Below are 18,559 nucleotides of genomic sequence, written 5' to 3' on the forward strand. Positions count from 1 at the left end.
GTGTGACGTGGGATGTAAGGGATGGTACTGAGCTTTGACATAGAAGCCTGGACGTTTTTTGGGGGGAGCCGAAGCCACTTACAGGATGCAGTGTCAGGCAATAGATAGATCCTTTATGCTGGTGTGGGCGCAGTGGTACGCAGCTATTGAAGAAAACACCGGATGGTATATGAGATGAGAAAAGCTGTGATATGTATACTCCATACACAAAATAGCAGTGACATGTCAACCAATCACGTGCTATATTCCTCAGGTATCACAGTATCGTGTAAAGTACGTAAATAATAAAAATATAATAATAATAATAATAATAACAATAATAATAAGAGGAAGAAGAAAGAGGAGGAGGAGAAGAAGAAGAAGAAAACGAGAAGCAGAAGGAAAAAAGAGAAAAATATTTATTATTTGTTATTGCTATAATAATAATAATAATAATAATAGTAATAATAATAATAATAATAATAATAACAACAACAATAACATTAAAAAGAAACATAACATATCGTCAGAAGAGGAAATATCACAATCATCCTACTCAGAAAGTGGAAACAGGAGAAAAAAGCCTTGAGTATGAAGGTGTTTGTAAGTGTGTGTTGATGGCTGGGTGATGAGGCTGAATGGCAGGGAAATGGAGTGTGGAGAGGCAATTAGGTGCTTAGGAGGCGTGCTGTGCTAAGGAGGTGAGAGAGAGAGAGGGAGAGATCTACACCCAGACGCCTGAATCCCGAAAGGGGTGGCCACAAACAGATCGCCTCCATGTCGCCCTGTCTTCAGCTGTTTGACTGCCCTCCTTCCGACTCACACACCCCTCTCTCATATGTCTTTCCACTCCATCCGTCCATCTCATCCTTGGTCTCCCCTTCCTCCTGTCCCCCTTCACCTCACTCAAGTACACTCTTTTGATCAGTCTCTCACTCTCCACCCTCTCCACGTGGCCAAAACACCCCAGTATTTCTCTCAACGCCTTCAATCACATCCACATCAATACGTGTGTGAATGTTCATTTTTACTTCGGCCATCACCAGTTGATTTTATTCAAAGTTAGGAGGTATCTTTAATGGTGAAGGGATTAATGGAGGATTTATATAACTCCTCCAGGTCGAAAAATCCCTCATAAAGAAAGTTAAATCGTCTACAGAGCAAGATTATAGCATTATAGACGCTTTTGTGGTTACTTTTGGCCCTGGTTGACAAAAGAGGATCGAGTGAGTTGGTGAAGGGGAGCGATGGTGATTTAGCAGGTTATTGGTTTGAGAATGATGGTGATTATTTTCCTACCGTCATGAGGACAGGGGTATAAGAATAATGATGATGATGATGATGATGAATGCGATAAAGATTGAGGTGCGAAATTGATGATGATGATGATGATGACGACAACTGCGATAAGGATATATGATAATGATGATGATGATGATTATTCTTGATAATAAGGATAAATGCACGAGAATAATTATAATCTGCAAACCCCCCCAAAAAAATCCCTCTCATCAAATCCTCCCGGTTTCGAGATGAGGGAGAACGGTGAATTAGTGCCATTTTGAAGCTGATTAGGCGGCCCCGGATTACAGCTTACAACAATTACCCCTCTTTTTTTTTCCGTAGTCTAGGTGGAAAAGAACGCTTCGTAACATCTTTTTCTAAGCTGCTTATTTCCCTTCTTACCCTTTACTTCTTTCTTTTTCTTTGGTGGTGCCTATGTCTTATTATGATCGATTTAATTTGCATCCATAACACAGAAGAGGATGTTTAGGGTGACTGAGCAAAATAAATCGTTCAAGAGAAGATGCAAAGGAGTCTCCCAAGCCACTAGGATTACGGTTCTTATTCCTGTTACCGCCCGACGATTTAATTCGGGAAATGAAAACCAGCTTATAACATTTGCTTCTTAGGGTTGATCAGTTTCTCAGCATTTTTCTCCCCACTACCAGACCATTTTACTCAATTTTGAAGGGCCTTTTAGCGGGGAAGGGGTCATGACGGATGTAATTAACTCCTCTAGGTTGGAAAGTCGCGCCAAAGCTGAATAAAGTCGTCTGGTGGTAGAAAGAACAGCAGAACCACCACCTCGTGTGAGTTAAAGGGCCAGCCATACGCCCACAAGACGATTATAGTAAACAGTAATTGATTCTACCTGAGAACGAGTTGATTAAAGCTATCTCTAACCCAGCGAATTCAAAATATCCCATAAGTTGAATTTAATATCTCGAGGGAGTAATAATAAAATACAAATCCTCGGGTTGAAGAAGTTAATAAGGTGCAATTAAGGCCGCAATACACCTGGCTGAACGAGGTTAATCAGGCTTTTGACCCGGCTGAATCAAATAAGGGCTGGCAATAAGGAAGAACCGGATTGACTTATTGCCCGGGATATACGGGGTGATTAAGCAATGGAAAGTCTTCAATAATCTGGGGTGAGGTTGGGGAGCGAGTACGGGGAGGAGTGGGGGCTTGAGGGAGGGGTGGAAGGGGAGGGGAGGGAGGAATTGAAGGGATGATGCCGAGGAAGAGGGAGAAATGGGAGGGAATGAGGGAGGGGTGAGAGTGAGAAGGGAGGGGAGTGGGAATGGATGTTGATTAAGAGGAAGGAGTAGGGGGACTGAGGGAGGGGTGCAGGTGGAAGGAATGGAGGAACTCAGAGGATAGTGTTATGGAAAGAGAAGTGGCGAAATTGAGGGAGAGGTGGAGCTGGGAGCGATTGAAAAGGGAAATTACGAAAAACTTGAGGGTAAGAAAAAGGAATAATAATTTACAGTAGAGTATGAGGAACATTTAGGGGCAGGAGGGCAATAACAACAGGGCTTTTGATCCATTCGAAACATTTTTATTTTTACGAAGATATGTTTATATTGTCGCGGCAGAATCAATGGAGTGACCAGTTGCCCATCCCTGAGCGGCATTACCTTGACAACAAACCGCAACCACCTCTTGGAATTAAACCAATATGGGCCACATCCGGTTGCAGCGTCCTAATTAAGAGGGCCACCAGGTATATAAAAAAAATTGAGGACAACGGGATTAATATACTGCATCAGAACGCTGCGCTAAAGCCCTCCCCTCCCTCACCATCTTGATCTTCGTGCGTGCAATGGAGAACCGTCCCATTCAAGGGGGGAAGTACCCAAGTGCCACAGGGAAAAAGACTATGATAATGAAGTCTGTTTTATGCTTCAAAGTTGAAGATAGCAAAGACTCTTCCACCCTCCTGTCACCTCCAACGAAACCGGGAAGGGGTTGAAAAGTACCACCATATAGTAACGAAATATTATCATAGAAATTTTATAGGAAGGTAGGAATGGAATATTGTACAAAATCAAGTGCGAAAAAAAAGTAATTTTACAATGAGTGCATAATTATGGTGTGCTGGTGTTGGACTTCCAGTGCCCTGATTGAAAGTATAGCATTTTTGTACTCGTCACAAATAAATGCGTTGAGCTGGAGGTTAAAGGGTACAGGGGGACGATGGGGATGTTGTGGAGGGGTGATAGGGGTGTTGTGGTGGGGAGGGGGGGTATTGTGGAAGGGGAGATGAGAAGCTGGGTTAAAGAGAGAGATGAAGAGAGGAGGGGTAAGCTGAAGTAGGAGGTTGGCAGGGGAGGAAGGGGTGATGACAGACGAGTAGGGGGGAGGGACTGAGAGGGGTTGTGTGGATATATGAAGAGAGAGAGAGAGAGAGAAAGAGAGAGAGAGGACACACACACACACACACACACGAGTAGGGGGGAGGGACTGAGAGGGGTTGTGTGGATATATGAAGAGAGAGAGAGAGAGAGAGAGGAGCAGGGACACGCGCACACACACACACACACACACACACACACACACACACACACACACACACACACACAAGGGAGGGGATCCGTGTTTAATAAGGCTGGTAATACCGTCCACTTTGACTCCTCCCCCCCCCACCCCACTCTCTCCTTGCCCCTCTGATTTACGCAATAAGGGAATAAGGATGGGCAATAAGGAAGGGCATGGGAAGAGAGAGGGGAGGGGCAAGTTGAATATAGGGCAATTTCATCTCTCTCTCTCTCTCTCTCTCTCTCTCTCTCTCTCTCTCTCTCTCTCTCTCTCTCGATGAAGTGGATAAAGCGAAAAAATAAGTAAACAGAGAATGATACCCTGGGTGAATGTTTGCATGTGAAGGCTACCTAGTGTGTGTGTGTGTGTGTGTGTGTGTGTGTGTGTGTGTGTGTGTGTGTGTAATACTGTGACAGGCAGGAATAAACACATAACCTCCATTAAGCAAGAACAAACACAAAGAATTAAACGTTTCAGTATTAAACCATTTAAACCTTGCCCTGCTATCTCTGGGACTGTCCTTTATTTTTATTATTATTATTATTATTATTTTTTTGGTCTCTTTCACACAGACAGTTACATTACACACGCTCCCATACCCACGCAAAATACTCACACACAGAATTAGATACACACACATACACACACGCAAGTTTGTATCTATACTTATATAGCTATATCTCTATTTGTCTGTCTGTTACCTCTCTCTCTCTCTCTCTCTCTCTCTCTCTCTCTCTCTCTCTCTCCGCACACACACACACACACACACACACACACACACACACACACTGTAAAGGCACATTCACGTTTATGCAGATGTCATCAAAGGCTTTAAAAACAGTAAACACGTTCACACATTGGCATACAGATACACACACAGGCATGCAACCCCCCCCCCGCACACACAGGGAGGCAGGCAAGTGGAAGTTGAATTCGTAAAGGAAGTGTGGAAATAACACAGGACGTGAGAGCTTAATGGATTCCCGACCTTCACCACTGTTTCAAAAGTTTCGCGGGTGCTGCGTGCGTGTGTGTGTGTGTGTGTGTGTGTGTGTGTGTGTGTGTGTGTGTGTGTGTGTGTGTGTGTGTGTGCGTGCGTGCCAGTTTGTGAGCGTGTTTACTGTTTTTAAAGCATTTGGGGAATTTTTTGCACATGCATGTGCGTGCGTGTTCAAGTGCTTCAAACTTTTGGGGAGGATTCCGTTTGTGCTTGCATACGTGCGTGTGTGAATGGATGTGTGTGTGTGTGTGTGTGTGTGTGTGTGTGTGTGTGTGTGTGTGTGTGAGTTCGCGCGCGCTCCTGTGTGTGTCTCAAGCTCCTTCATTCAGTGCTTCAGGTCTTCTCGAGTGTGCTTACTCTCTTCTTCAGCTGTCTCTGAGATCTTGCTCGAGTGTCTGGGATCATCTTTCGCTTGTGTGGCGTCTTGTAGGAGTGTGCTTGTGGTATTGGCCGAGTGTTGGCATCCTTGGTAGAGTTCCATGAGGCATTGGTTTGTGTGTGTGTGTGTGTGTGTGTGTGTGTGTGTGTGTGTGTGTGTGGAGTCTAGGTTAAGTGCCTTTTTTTTTCCTTTTGTTTAATTCTATGATTCACTTCTATTTTCGCCCTTTTTGAGTGAGTACTGGTCTTTGTTTGGCTTTGTTTGCTCTTAATGATTGGGTGAGTTTGATGACAGTAGGAAAGGTGCTGTGAGGAATGAAAAAAGTGTTTAGATGTCGTTCGCTTAGAATGGATGTAAAGAGAAGGCTGTGTGAGGGTGTTGTGGTACCGACTGCGTTATATGGGGCTGAAACATGGAATATTGGTGTAGCAGAGAGGAAAAGTTTGAATGTAATGGAGATGAGGTGTCTGAGGAGTATGTGTGGAGTGACGCGTATGGATCGAGTGCGAAATGATGAAGTGCGAAGGAGAACTGGAGTTGTTCGGGAGATGGCTGGTAGAGTTGAGCAGAGGGTGTTGCGATGGTTTGGGCATATGAAGAGAATGGATAATGAGCGATTGGTGAAAAAGATAACTAGATCTGATGTGAGAGGTGTAAGGCTGAGAGGAAGACCACACATAGGATGGATGGACAGTGTGAAGAGAGCGCTGGATGCGAGAGGGGGATGTCTGTTGAGCAAGGAAGAGTGGCTGTGCGTGACAGAAGTAAATGGAGAGAAATTGTGAATGAATAAGTGATGACGCAGCCCTGAGGGGATATTCTCCCGCATTTGGTCTGATCAGCTAGTCAGGTCAGGTGCGGGTAAGGGGATGGGTCTGTTATGATGTGGCAAGGGTAAACCAGTTCTGCTGTCGGGCCCTGCTGCGGATGTCACTGATTGCATTGCGCAGTTGACCCTTGTGCGGTGTGGTGCGGTGAGGATCTGTCCGTTCTTCCCTTTGGGGCTAAGATGCGAATGAATGTGTTTGAATGGATGAGTAAATGGGGAGTGTGTCGTCCTGTCTCGGCTACCTCCCTTTCCTTGGGGGAAGCAGCCTAGGTATATAGATAGAGAGATAGGGTATGCATGTTTGCCTTGTCTGACTGTGTCTTATACATTATCTGATTACGTTTGGAGCGTTGTTTGAATTGGCTTATTAATCTTGTTTGAATGTGTTTGATATCTTGGAGAGTTATGCCCTCATTCTTACTTCAGACTCACAACAATCCTCTACCTTTGTCCTGTTCCGTCTTTCTCAGTCTCGCTCAGTACCCCTCCCTTCGTCTGAATTCATCTCTAACAATCCCCCTCCCTCTGCCTCATTCCCCTTCAATACCTCTCCCTCTCTGAATCCCTCACCATTATTCCTCCTCATCTGCCTCAGTCCCTCGGTACCCCTCCCTTTGCCTGAATCCCTGTCCATCAATCCACCTCCTACTCCATCAGTCCCTCTCTCTCAGTCCCACTCAGTACCCCTCCCCCTGAATCCCCCTCCATCAGTCCACCTCCCCTCTCTGCCTCCCAGCAAACTCATATCCCTCCATCCCGATTCAGTCACTCCATTTTACCATTTCCAGGCTAATCCCATTCCTCCCCAAATCCCCTCCCGTCAGTATCCCTCCCCCTACTCCACTCCTGCTCCCCCTCCCTCCTCTTCTCTTTCCTGCCTTCTCCTCCGGTCCACCCGCTTCCTTTCCCTCCTTTTTCTCCCTTCTGCCTAGCTATATCCCCATCCTCCCCTCTCGCCTACCCCATCCGTTCTTCCTCTCTCTCTCTTCTTGACCTAGCTGTACCTTCTCCATTTCCTTCGTCCCCCTCTCTCCCTCCCTCCTTAGCTTGTCATCCCTTCCCCTTCCCGCCTCTCTCTCTCTCTCTCTCTTTCCTCTCGTCTCCTCTCCTCTGTCTCTCCGCCACTCCTTCCCACGTGTCTTCCCTTACCTCCACCCCCCCCATCTAAACGCCCCCCTACCCCCCATTTTCCATTTCAGCTCCCTCTGTAATCTAAAAGACACGTTAGCTATTTTCAATTTAACCCGATTCTCTTGCACTTCGATTCACGCATACACCACTTCTATCCCCCCCCTCCCTTCTCCCCCTCACACACACACACACACACACACACACACACACACACACACACACACACACACACACACACACACCTACTCACCGTTTCGGCCCAGTTCACACAAGGGGAGCCGAGTTTGCTGGTAAGGAATGGCACCTCTATCTGCATACTGCGACACCCGATTTAGAGAGAGAGAGAGAGAGAGAATGAAAATAGGAAATATCAGAGAAGGAAAGAAGGGTAAAGCGGGACGGAGTGAGATTACGAGGAAAAAACAGAAATATGCGAGGGAACAAGGGTAGGGAAGATAAATTGGATGAGAGAGAGAGAGAGAGAAGGGGGGAGGGGATAATTACCTCTGACAAATTAGACTCTGCCATGACAGACATTTGCTATGCTGTCTGTCTTCTCTCTCTCTCTCTCTCTCTCTCTCTCTCTCTCTCTCTCTCTCTCTCTTTCTCTCTCTCTCTCATCTTTTTCCGCTGTCTGTCCATTCTTTCTACCTCTACCTTCTCCTTCTTCCCCATCCCTGTCCTCCCCCCCATTCTCTCTCTCTCTCTCTCCTCTTCCCCACTCTCCTTCCCTTTCTCCTCTTCCCCACTTCTTCATCCCTCTCTCTTCTTTTCCCTTATCTGTCCTTCTCTCATTTCCCTCTCGCTCCAACTCTGTCACTGTACACTTCCCTCTCCCTCCCTCCTCTCTCCTTCTTCTCTCACAATTCCCTTCCCCACCTCTCCTCCCCATCTCCCTCCTCCCCGCTGTAGCCGTCAATATACCACTAACGAGGCTCCTAATTCCTCTGTTCTCGCATGGCTTCCCCTCCCTCCCTCCCCTTCTGTGTCTCCATCCCTCCCAATCCCACACTCTCACGTCTCCTAATCACACTACAGTCCCCTGCAATCCTTTCAGTACCTCTTCCCCCCCGCCCTCTACTCCTACGCTTCCCCTCGTCGTAATCCAACTGAACCCCTCCCCTTTCCCCACTCCATCCCTCCCCTAATCCCCTTTTCCCACGCCATCCCTCCCCTAATCCCAGCTACATCCCCTTTCCTGATCTCTGCAGTGCCTCCCTCCCTCTGCCACTCTCACACTCCCACTCATTATAATCCCAAACAACACTTCTCTAGATCCTTTCACTACCTGCATCCCATAAAAAAAAAAATAATACCACTGCATCTCCCAATCTTCTAATCCCTAATCTCCCAATCCCTAATCCTACTACAACCCTCCCTTAATCCCAATTAGGTTCACACTTAATCCCACAACACCCCTAATCCCGTTAAGGCCCTTTCTTAATCCTACTGGTACTCCCCCTAATCCCATTTACCACCTTCCTAATCCCACTTCAGCCCTTTCCCTAATCCAACTGTATCCCTTCCCCTAAACCCACAAAGATCCCATCCTAATCCTACTGATACCCCTCCTAATCCCACTGACACGCTCTCCTAATCCCTGTAAGAATCCCTCCCAATCGCACAAAGACCCCCCTCCCAATCCCACAGAGACCCCCTCCCAATCCCACAGAAGCCCCTTTCTTAATCCCACTATGAATCCCTCCCAGTCCCACATAGAGCAAACTCCCAATCCCACCGCTGCCACCTACCCAGTCTCAGGTCTCTCCGAACCCCGCCCCATTGTCTCGAAATCTGCTTCGGTCTGGGTGTGGAATAGCCTGAGACGCGTGAAATTTGGCTTCGGGGTAGAGAGGTGGTGATACATTGGTTAGCACATCCGGCTCGTAAGTGGAAGAACCCGAGATCAATTCCTGTGCCGGTCAAACTGGTAGATGCAGTTTGTTTTTCTCGTGTCCCTGTTCATCCATCAGCACAACTACGGAACTTGGTATGTGGGTCTCCTTATGTTATTATGTGTCCGATCCATTTTTATATTTTCCTTCCTTTCCTTCTGTTTTCCTTCTCTCTTTACCTTACTTTCCTTCTCTCATCTTGCTCTTTTTTATTTTCATGCTCGTCTCTCTCTCTTTCCCTATTTCTCCTCTTTACCTCTGTCCCCTTCCTCCCTTCTCTCTCTCTCTCTCTCTCTCTCTCTCTCTCTCTCTCTCTCTCTCACCCTTATCTGTCCCTTTATTCAATCGATCCCCTCGTTCCCTCTCTCTCGCACCAATTTCTCTAATACCTCACAATCCCCTTTAGCCATTCCCTCGCTCACTCTCACTTTCACACTCACTCTCTTTCTACTTCCATATGTCTCTCTGTCACTAATTCTTTTTCCTTTCGTTTAGCGTTTCTTTAGTTTTTGTGGATCTCTCTCTCTCTCTCTCTCTCTCTCTCTCTTCTGCCTTATGGTAAAAATCCCTATCTTGTCTCTCTGTCAGTCGTGTTATTTTTTTTTCTTTCGTGTCCCGCCAGGCGTGTGCCGGGGGAAGTGGGGGGCGTGAGAGAGCCTTCCTGTTTCCAATACTGGCACGTGGTAATTGCCTTCATTATAGGTCTTTCTCTCTCTGTTACAGGTCTTTTTTCGCCTCGTATCTGTTTCCTGTATACATCATGTTATCTTATTTTTTTATTATTTTTTTTTCCTTCCTTTGCTGTCACCTCTTTATTTTCTCCATATTCATTATTTTTCATATTCTTGGTTTCTACCCCCGTTTTCTGTTTTATTTCTCCACTTCCGCCTTTTTCCCTCCTTCTTCTGTCCTTCCTCTCCTCGTTCCCTTCCCCCTATGTGTCTTTTTCTCTTTCTACCTCTCCTTTATGTCCACTTCTCCTTCCTTCCTCTCTCCTGCTCCCTCTCTCTCTCTCTTCCCCTTTTTTCTCTTCTCCCTCTCCCCTTCTCTTTCAAAGACCTTTTTTTCCCTCCTCCGTCATGCCGTCCACCCTGTTTCTGTCTCATTCCTTCTTCCTCCTTCCTTCCTCAGTACTTTCATTCTCTCCTTCTTTTATTCCTTTTCTGTCGTCCTCCTCTTTTTGTTCTTCCCATCCTTTCTTTCATACCCTCCCTCCCTCACAGTCCTCCTTTCTCATCACTCTCCTTTCTTCCCCTTCCCCGTTCTCCCTCATCCTAGCTCCTCCCCTCCCTCACCCACCCCCTTTTCTCCCACCTTCACTCCTTTACCCACCCCTTTTCTTCTCACCTCCCCTTCTTCACCCTCTCTCTCCTCCCTTTCTCTCCCCCAGCCTCTCCTATTTAATCCCTCACCTCGTTCCTCCCTCTGCTCCTCGCCTTTTTAACTCCCTGCCATTCATTCCTCCCTTCCTCTCCCACTCCTAGCATTCTCGTACCCTTCCCAACCTCCTCTTTTTTTTTCCTCCATCCCCCCCTCTTCTCTCTTCCCCCCCCTCCAAATTCCCTCCTCCCCTCCCCCCCTCGTCAAAATCGGGCGGAGGCTCCCAGATCATCAGCGCCTAATAGAAGAAAAAAGCCGAATGATCTCATTTTACGCTCCCACGGCTCGTTTAAATATTAGCCGAGTTGAAGCTGACGGAGGGATAGGGGAGGAGGGAAGGAGGGAGAGAGAGAACGCATGGAAAGGGAGGAGAGAAAAGGGGTGGGAAGGTGAAAGAGAAGAAGGGGCTGATAGGGAGGGGAGCTGGAGAGGTGAGAGAGAGAGACAGACAGACAGAGTAAGTGAGTGTGTGAGGTGAGAGAGAGAGAGAGAGAGAGAGAAGGGGGGGAATGGGTTAAGAGAAAGATAAGAACGTAATAGGATAAAGAGATGGAAAGAGAGAGGGAGGGAGGGAAGGAACGGGAAGCAGGGGAGGGGGTAATGGAATGGATCAAGGAAAGAGAGGAAGAGATGGAAGACAGGGATGGGAGAGGGGGGAGAAGGACGTAAAAGGTAGTGAGAAAAGATGGGAGTTTAAGATAAGGGAAAGAGAGGAAGTTGGGAGGGAAGGAAAGGAGGAAGGAAGGATGGCGTGAGGATGGAAGAGGAAAGGCGAGATAGGAGCAGGAAGGAAAGAGGAAGGTGATTGAGAGGGAAAGGGGGGACGGTAGAGTAAGGTAAAAGAAGGAGGGAAAGACTGAAGGGGGGAAGGGAAAGAGGAGGAGGAGGGGGAGAGGGAAACAGAAAGGGAAAGAGAGGGAGAGAAGTAAGAGTGAGAGGGAGGGAGTCCGGAAGAATATTTACATTACACCGTTTGTCTGTTTCGTCTTTCATTAATATTTCAGTTTTCTTGCTCTAATCTTTCATTCTTTCATATATATTTAAAAGTGTGTGTACAGTTTCGTCACTTCCTGTCTTGGATGGGGTCTTTATGAATGAAGGCAAAGAAAGAGGGAGGAAGGTAGTTGGACTGATGAAGGAAGGGAAGATGGAAAAGAGGGAGAGACATGTATGAGAAGGTGGAAGGTGCAGGAGAGAGAGAGAGAGAGAGAGAGACAATATTTGCTAGGCTCAAGGATGCTCGCTCTAATTAACACTAATGGAGAGAATAGATTAACGACTTGGGGTGAGGCCCATGCTTAGTGGGGTTGTGAGAGAGGGAGAGGGAGAGAGAGAGAGAGAGAGAGAGAGAGAGAGAGAGAATTTGATGATATTCAGTGAGTGGGCGTGGGAGAAACAGAAATGACGATTAACTTAATGTGAAAGAAATACAATTAAAGATCAAGACGAATGACCTAGATTAAGAGAAAGGTGAGTGCGAGGTCATATGAGAGAGAGAGAGAGAGAGAGAGAGAGAGAGAGAGAGTAAATAACGATGAATCAGATAAAACTCATTTACCGTAAGTGAATAATTGATCAAGTGAGAGTGAGAGGAGAGGGAGGAAAAATGAAGACAGGGGGCGATAAGGAGAGTAAAAAGAGGAAAAGAGAATATCATTAGTCAAAGAGGAGGGGAGGATGTACTGTAATAATCCACACGTAAGAAGAAGAAACATAAATGATTGATAAACTGCTGCGTGTGTGTGTGTGTGTGTGTGTGTGTGTGTGTGTGTGTGTGTGTGTGTGTGTGTGTGTGTGTGTGTGTGTGTGTGTGTGTGTGTGTGTGTGTGAAGAATGAGATAGAATTCTGGAACTTTGCACATACGTCACACAGGTTCAAAATTATGCACTTAACATTGAAATTTCCTTAAGAATATTTGCTTCTGTCTCGTAAAGCAATAGACCAGGTACCACAAAAAGAAAGAAAGAAAAGAAAAAGAAACTTGGCCTAATGTTGAACGGGAGTTACTTTGCGCTGTGCATCTGAACATCTGAATCTCCTCACTGAAAAATCTCTTAAGCTGAATAAAACCTTCTTTAGTTAGCTTAAAATCTCCAAATCCACATAGAACAGGAACCACATTCTCGGGAAAGTGTAGGGGAGACATGATCCTGACTTTTCCGGGAACCATCTCTCTTTGATCAAATTCATGTCTGAGGAAAGATCAAAGAGCCACGATGTACACTCTCCAGCACCCTGTCAACACGCTCAGGGTGGTGTGACTTACTATCATTCGGCATTTGTTGGAATTGAATACTAGTCTCCACCATGAGAGGGTTAATTATATTAGTATTAACACACTCTCAAGTTTGCTATGACACTCTGAGTTGAAAAATAAATGTCCGCCTTCAGCTTGGGTAATATAAAAGAGCAGTCCTGTCCACGGGAGAATTGAAATGCCGTGCCTAAATGTAGAGACAGTTTCGAGGAAGTGTAGGGGAGACATTGCCCCTAACTTTATCAGGAACCTTGTCTCTCTCACCTAATGCAACCCTGGGGAAAGATCAAAGAACTCTGATGCACACTTTCCAGCTCCATGTCAGTGCATTCAGCGTCCTTTAATTTACTTTTTCTCAGCTGAACAAATAACATAGTAGTGCAATTCCGAGTATGAGGATTAACTTACTCTCAGCCAAATAAAACTGTCTGACGGTAGCTGAGATAGAAGACTAGAGTTGTCCCGACCGTGAGTGGGTTAACAGGTCCCTTCTAGCGTCAGAGTTTCGAGAAGTTTACGTTAGACCTTGATCCTGACTTCACAGGGAACCTCCTTCTCTAAACTAATTCATATCAGGGAAAAGATCAAAGAACCTTCCTGTCGACTTAACTCCCTGCTTAGTTAGGACACAGGAGAGCGGGTGTAGTTTCATAATTTTTGTCTCTTGATCTACTAAGAACCAAACACTAATATAATTTCAGTCTTAATTATTGTCGTACATATATACAGTTAATGCCCCGAGCGAGATCAAAGCACCGTGCCATAAACTTCAACTCCGTGTTAGCATACGAAGCACGGTCACTTCCTCAGACTCAGAAGCGACAAATTTTCCATAAGCACTCGTGAAGAACCTGACGGAGTTTGACGTAAGAATAGAACGCTACCCTCGTATCAGCAGACTGGCTGCCTGGGTGCTTAGTTTAGTCTCGTCTAGCTTTCTGTGTTTTTTTTTTTTTTTTTTTTTTTTTTCCAGACTTATTACCCATCAGAAAGAAAATGTATAATCGATTTCATGAGGAAGATGATTCTTTTTATACCCTTTTAGTGTCTCAACCACTGATACTCGGCGCGCCGGCAAAAATACAGTTTTAACGGCGCCAGTAACTTTTCAGTCCACTTTCTGAGTGCTTTTCAACTGTGTGTAGAAACACTGAGTCTTTGCTTCTGAAGATTCTAGTTGCTACAGTCTCATTCTCATTCGAATGATGTTTTGTTTGATTTTTAAATGAAGCTGTAGATTGAGGCCACAAATGATACTGTATTAAGTCCAATAGGGTCGCAGATGTTATTGTCATTTTTCATGAGGGGGCCACAGAACGAAAAAAAAAAGAAAAGAAAAGAAAAGTTTGGGAACAGCTACTCTAACACATATACCACCAAAAACTCACATTCTTCGTCATGTCAGGAAAACCACTGTACTTCGCAAAACACGTTCACAAATCGAAAGACATTATACACGCGAGCTGAAACGAAGTAGGGATCTTTAGATTACAAAAAGGATGTGCTGTAACTTACCGACTCACACATCCATGAACAAAAAACTCACCATCTTCGTCAGGTTGAAAAAAAAAAAGGGGGGTGAGAGCGGTAAATCTCGAAAAAACGGACCCAAACTCTCCACAACAAAACCAAACAAAAACTCACCATACACGTGCAGCTTGACTATGGAGGTGAGGGAGGGGGAGCTGAGGAAATCCACCCTGCACGTGAAGTCTCCTCGGTCCTTGAGGGAGACGTGCTGGAGGTTGAGGTGCACGTGCTGGGGGTGGGTCAGGTTGAGAGAGACACGTCCCTCGTACCTGGCATCCCGTACCTTGGAGTTCCCCTCACGCCAGAAGTTACCTGAGCGTGCGTCGTAGCTGGGGAGAGAGGAGAAAGGAGTTAGTGGAGAGAGAGAGAGAGAGAGAGAGAGAGAGAGACAGACAGACAGACAGACAGACAGACAGACAGACGCAGAGATAGATAGTTAGATAATTAGGTAGATAGATAGATGGATAGAGAGAGAGAGAGAGAGAGAGAGCTGAGAGGATAAAAGGGAAAAGAAAGCTAGTCTGAGAGAGTAAGAGCATTAGGGGAAGAAAACAGGGAATGTGACTTAGACAAGGAGAGCCTTGAAGAGAGAGAGAGAGAGAGAGAGAGAGGGGGGGGGGAAGAGCTATAGTTACACAGTTACCTAGATATACAGACCAAAAAGACCTTGTATAGAGTTAAAGAGTAAGAGTAAATAAATCTTTAATAAAATCTTCAGTTTGTGTTCCTGAGATGATACAAATTTACTCTTTTTGATAGGTGTGTTTGTGTTCAGGATTTTGTTGGTGCTTATCTGTTATGTCTCTGTTGTTGTTTTTATATATTCAGTCTAGTGTAGCTATTACGGAGCAGTATTAACCTTTGAGAGCTGAATAGTTATCTGGGATGAACTGAATCATCTGGAGTAAGACACAGACATCTTCGTACCCAACACTGACGAATATCAATTTTTTTTTTCCCTGCTGGCGATAGATTCTTCCAAGCTGGACACACTCAGTACTGGTTTGCCAAATAAAACACACAAAAGTTCTCATTTTACAGTGAAATGGTGTATAGATGTGGAGGTGGAGAGGTATGTGTGGGCTGAATGTCTGGAGTGAAATCCATTGTGAGGGATGGATGGATGGACGAGGGGAACCGAGATGGGTGTGTTCTGCGAGGGGAAGTGGGAGCTTATTGGAGAGGGGAGAGAGGGGAAACGTTTCATATATATATATATATATATATATATATAATATTAATATGAGACAGACAGAGGGAGGGAGGGGAGAAGTTACTACCTTTTAAAGGAGGGAAGGGAAGGGATTAAAAAAAAAAAAAAACGATATCGAAAGAAAATTTTGATACGGAAGAGAAACTCGAAAGTTATACCTTAGAGAGTGATGGAGGAAAGGGGCTGTGTTGTAGGGAGGGATTATGGAAAGGGGGAAGGTTGTGTCTGAAGGAGTGAGAGGAGAAGAAAGGGTTATAGGGATATATTATAAAGGTTGGGATGCGGCTTGTCACTAGGATGAAGAATAGGGTATGTCAAAGGGATGAAGGGAGAGATTATGTGAAAAGGGAGAAGTTATTTAAAAAAGGAGAGGTTATGTCAAAAGGATAAGGGTTGAGGTTATGTTAAAGGGGTGTGGGGTGAGGTTTTTTCATAGGGGTGAGGGAACCGAAAGAGAGAAGAGAGAGAGAGAGAAGCTTGGATTTTGCAGCGGAGGAGGAGGAGGAGGAGGAGGAGGAGAGCGGTGAGATATACTATGGATTTTTCTTTTCCTCAGGCATTTTTTTTCTTTTTTTCTTTTTTTTTTTTGAGGGGACGGAGAACATTGGCGAGACAGGAAATTTGCTTTAGAGGGGAAAGAGAGGGGAAGAATAGATTCTCGGAAGGGGGGGATTGGGGGGGGGGAAGAGCAGTGGTGAAGGAAGAGAGGGAAAGAGAGAAGGAACTGTGACTGAGAGAGAGAGTGAGAGTGCTTTCTTTTTTGTTTGGGCGCTCCTAAGCATTATTCTCTTTTGCCATCTCCTCAAAAGAAATTCACTGTCTATCAAAACACCTTACAAGAAGTTACAAGAAGCGTGACATTCGTATTAAGGTATAAACTTCATCTGGCGAATCAGAACAGTACCCCCCACCCACTAAATCGTCCAGGCGAGACCCGAGAGAAATCGTGAAGGGGGAGATCATGCAGGATAGACAAACGGACGAGGAAGCTTTATAGGAACGAGAGGGAAAAACTTTTATTCCGATTGACTAAATCCTGCTGGGGAGAACGTAGTAAACATCTGAAGCCTCTGAGGTTCTCCTAATATCCCCTAACTTTGTCTGTTACCATTAACAAGGGGACAGAGAGCAGGGAAAATAGGGTAATTTATTTCAAGGGATTCTATTAAGTTTCCTTTACGATTACAACGAAATAGCGTAATAGAATAGCTGGTGAAAGAAAAAGAATGAAAGAGACTGACACGCTGACATGCAGACAGACAGCTAAAAAGATGGACAGACAGACAGCAAAGGAGAAAAGGAAGAAGATATACGTGAATATAGAATGAGAGAAAATCAGTCTGGAAAGTGGGAAGGAATGATATCGATTGCAAATTAATGAGAAACTGTTTTGAAAGAAGTGTCTGATGAAGCAGAGGGAGAATGGAGAGAAACAGGGGCAGAAGACGAAGGAGACGGAAAAGGAAAGAAAGGGAAGGAGTATATAAGGATGGAGAGTGAAGGAGCAGAACGGAGAGGAAAGGGAAGAGACGGGAGAGACGGAACAAAAACGGACAGGGGGGGATCAGAGGAAAGGTGGGGGGGTGGGGGAAGAGATAAGAGAGGAAATGGAAGGAGCGGGAGAGAAAGGAAGGAAACGATAGGAGAAGGGAAAGGAAGGGGAAAGACGAAGGAAAGTAGGAAACAGGAGGAGAAGGGAAAGGAAGGAAAGAAGACGAAAGAGGCAGATAAGTCAACGAAAATGACAAGAAAACACACCTTAAGAGGTAGAGGTTTTTGATGAGTAGCAACGTTTCGCTTTACTGAGTTTTGTAAAGCCATTGGTCAGGCTCAGCGAAGCGAAATGTTGTTACTCGAGAAAAAAAATAATATCACCATTATAAGGTGTGTTTTATTTACCACGAAGAACGATGAAAAGGTAAGGGGCATTGAAGAGAAAGGAAAGGAAAGTAGGAAGGACCTGGACATGAACTGCTAGACAGAAGGAGGAAGGAAGGAGCATCGTGAATGAGGAGACGATAAAGGAAAGGAAAGAAAGAGGAGGAAGGAAAATGAAGGGCCAAGGGAAAGGGAAGGAAAGGAAAGAAGTGTAAAGATAAGGAATGAGACGATAGAAAAAGGAAATGTACGGTAGAGGGAAAAAGGGAAAGATTATTGGTAAGCTCTGTAGGATAGGGTAAAGACATGAAGAAAGAATATATAGGAAAAAAAAAGAAGGGGAGGGTGGATGAAGAAGAAGGAATATACGGAGGAAGAAGGAAAGGGAAAGACATGAAACGGTAAAGATAAAGGAAGGTAAAAGGAATGTGTGTCGGGAAGAAGCCGGAAGAAAACGATAGGAGAAAGTAAGGAAAGAAGAGATGAGAGGAGGGGAGAAAAAAGGGGAAAGGAAAGAGGAGGTAGGAAAAGAGTAGAGGGAAGGAAGGGAAGGGGTGCGGGAAGAAAAGATAGGAAAGGGAATGAGGAAGGAAAGGAAAAAGCGAAGAAAGGAAAAATGAGGGAGACATAATCGTGATGGATAGAAGGTGTGATGAAATGAGTTTTGGGAAGGAAAGAAGAAAGGAAAAAGAGGGTGGAAGGAAAGAGGAGGAAGAGGCGAAGTGAGAAAGAGAGGAGAAATAAGAGGGAAGGAGGAAGAAGGAAAGGGGGAACCATGAATCGGTTGAGAGAGGGGGTGAAGGAATGAGTATTGGTTATTAGGGTTGGGATGGACAGGGTTGGGACGGACAATCAGAAAGGGATTTAGGGAATGGAGAGACAGAAGTGGAATACGACAGATGGGGAAATGTAAGGAGAAGGGGCATGGGAAGGGTGAGAGGAAAAAGGGAAAATAGGCAGACATATACTACAGGTGTAAAAAGAAATTATGAAGAGAGAAGATTAGAAGGCTTGGCAAAGAGGAGGATGCAGTAAGGTGGAACAGGGATATATGTGAGAGGAGAGAAGAGGAATATAATAGATGACGAGATAAATGGATGAGGAAGAGAAAACGAAAAGGAGGAAAGACGTAAATTTAAAACGAAGTGAAAATGACAAATGAATGACTGGAAAGAGAAGAGGGATATAAGAGAAGAGGAATATAGTAGAGGAGAAAATGAAAGAAGGTTTGTGAAGGGAATTGAGAAAAGATGGGAAATGGT

General features: G+C 45.2%; 1 protein-coding gene across 1 annotated transcript in view; it reads right to left on the bottom strand.

Moving 5' to 3' along the window:
- Positions 1-18,559, bottom strand: part of LOC145394033 (protein turtle homolog B-like) — a 354,094-nt gene that overhangs the window by 141,922 nt on the left and 193,613 nt on the right. Inside the window, exon 3 of the mRNA XM_080268003.1 lies at positions 14,321-14,535. Within this exon, the coding sequence (XP_080124129.1) occupies positions 14,321-14,535 (215 nt within the window). The remainder of the gene's footprint in view (positions 1-14,320; positions 14,536-18,559) is intronic.

The sequence above is a fragment of the Coenobita brevimanus genome, chromosome 26 (genome assembly GCF_032717465.1).
Source record: "Coenobita brevimanus isolate Jiangsu-jjx chromosome 26, ASM3271746v2, whole genome shotgun sequence".
Taxonomy (NCBI): Eukaryota; Metazoa; Arthropoda; class Malacostraca; order Decapoda; family Coenobitidae; genus Coenobita; species Coenobita brevimanus.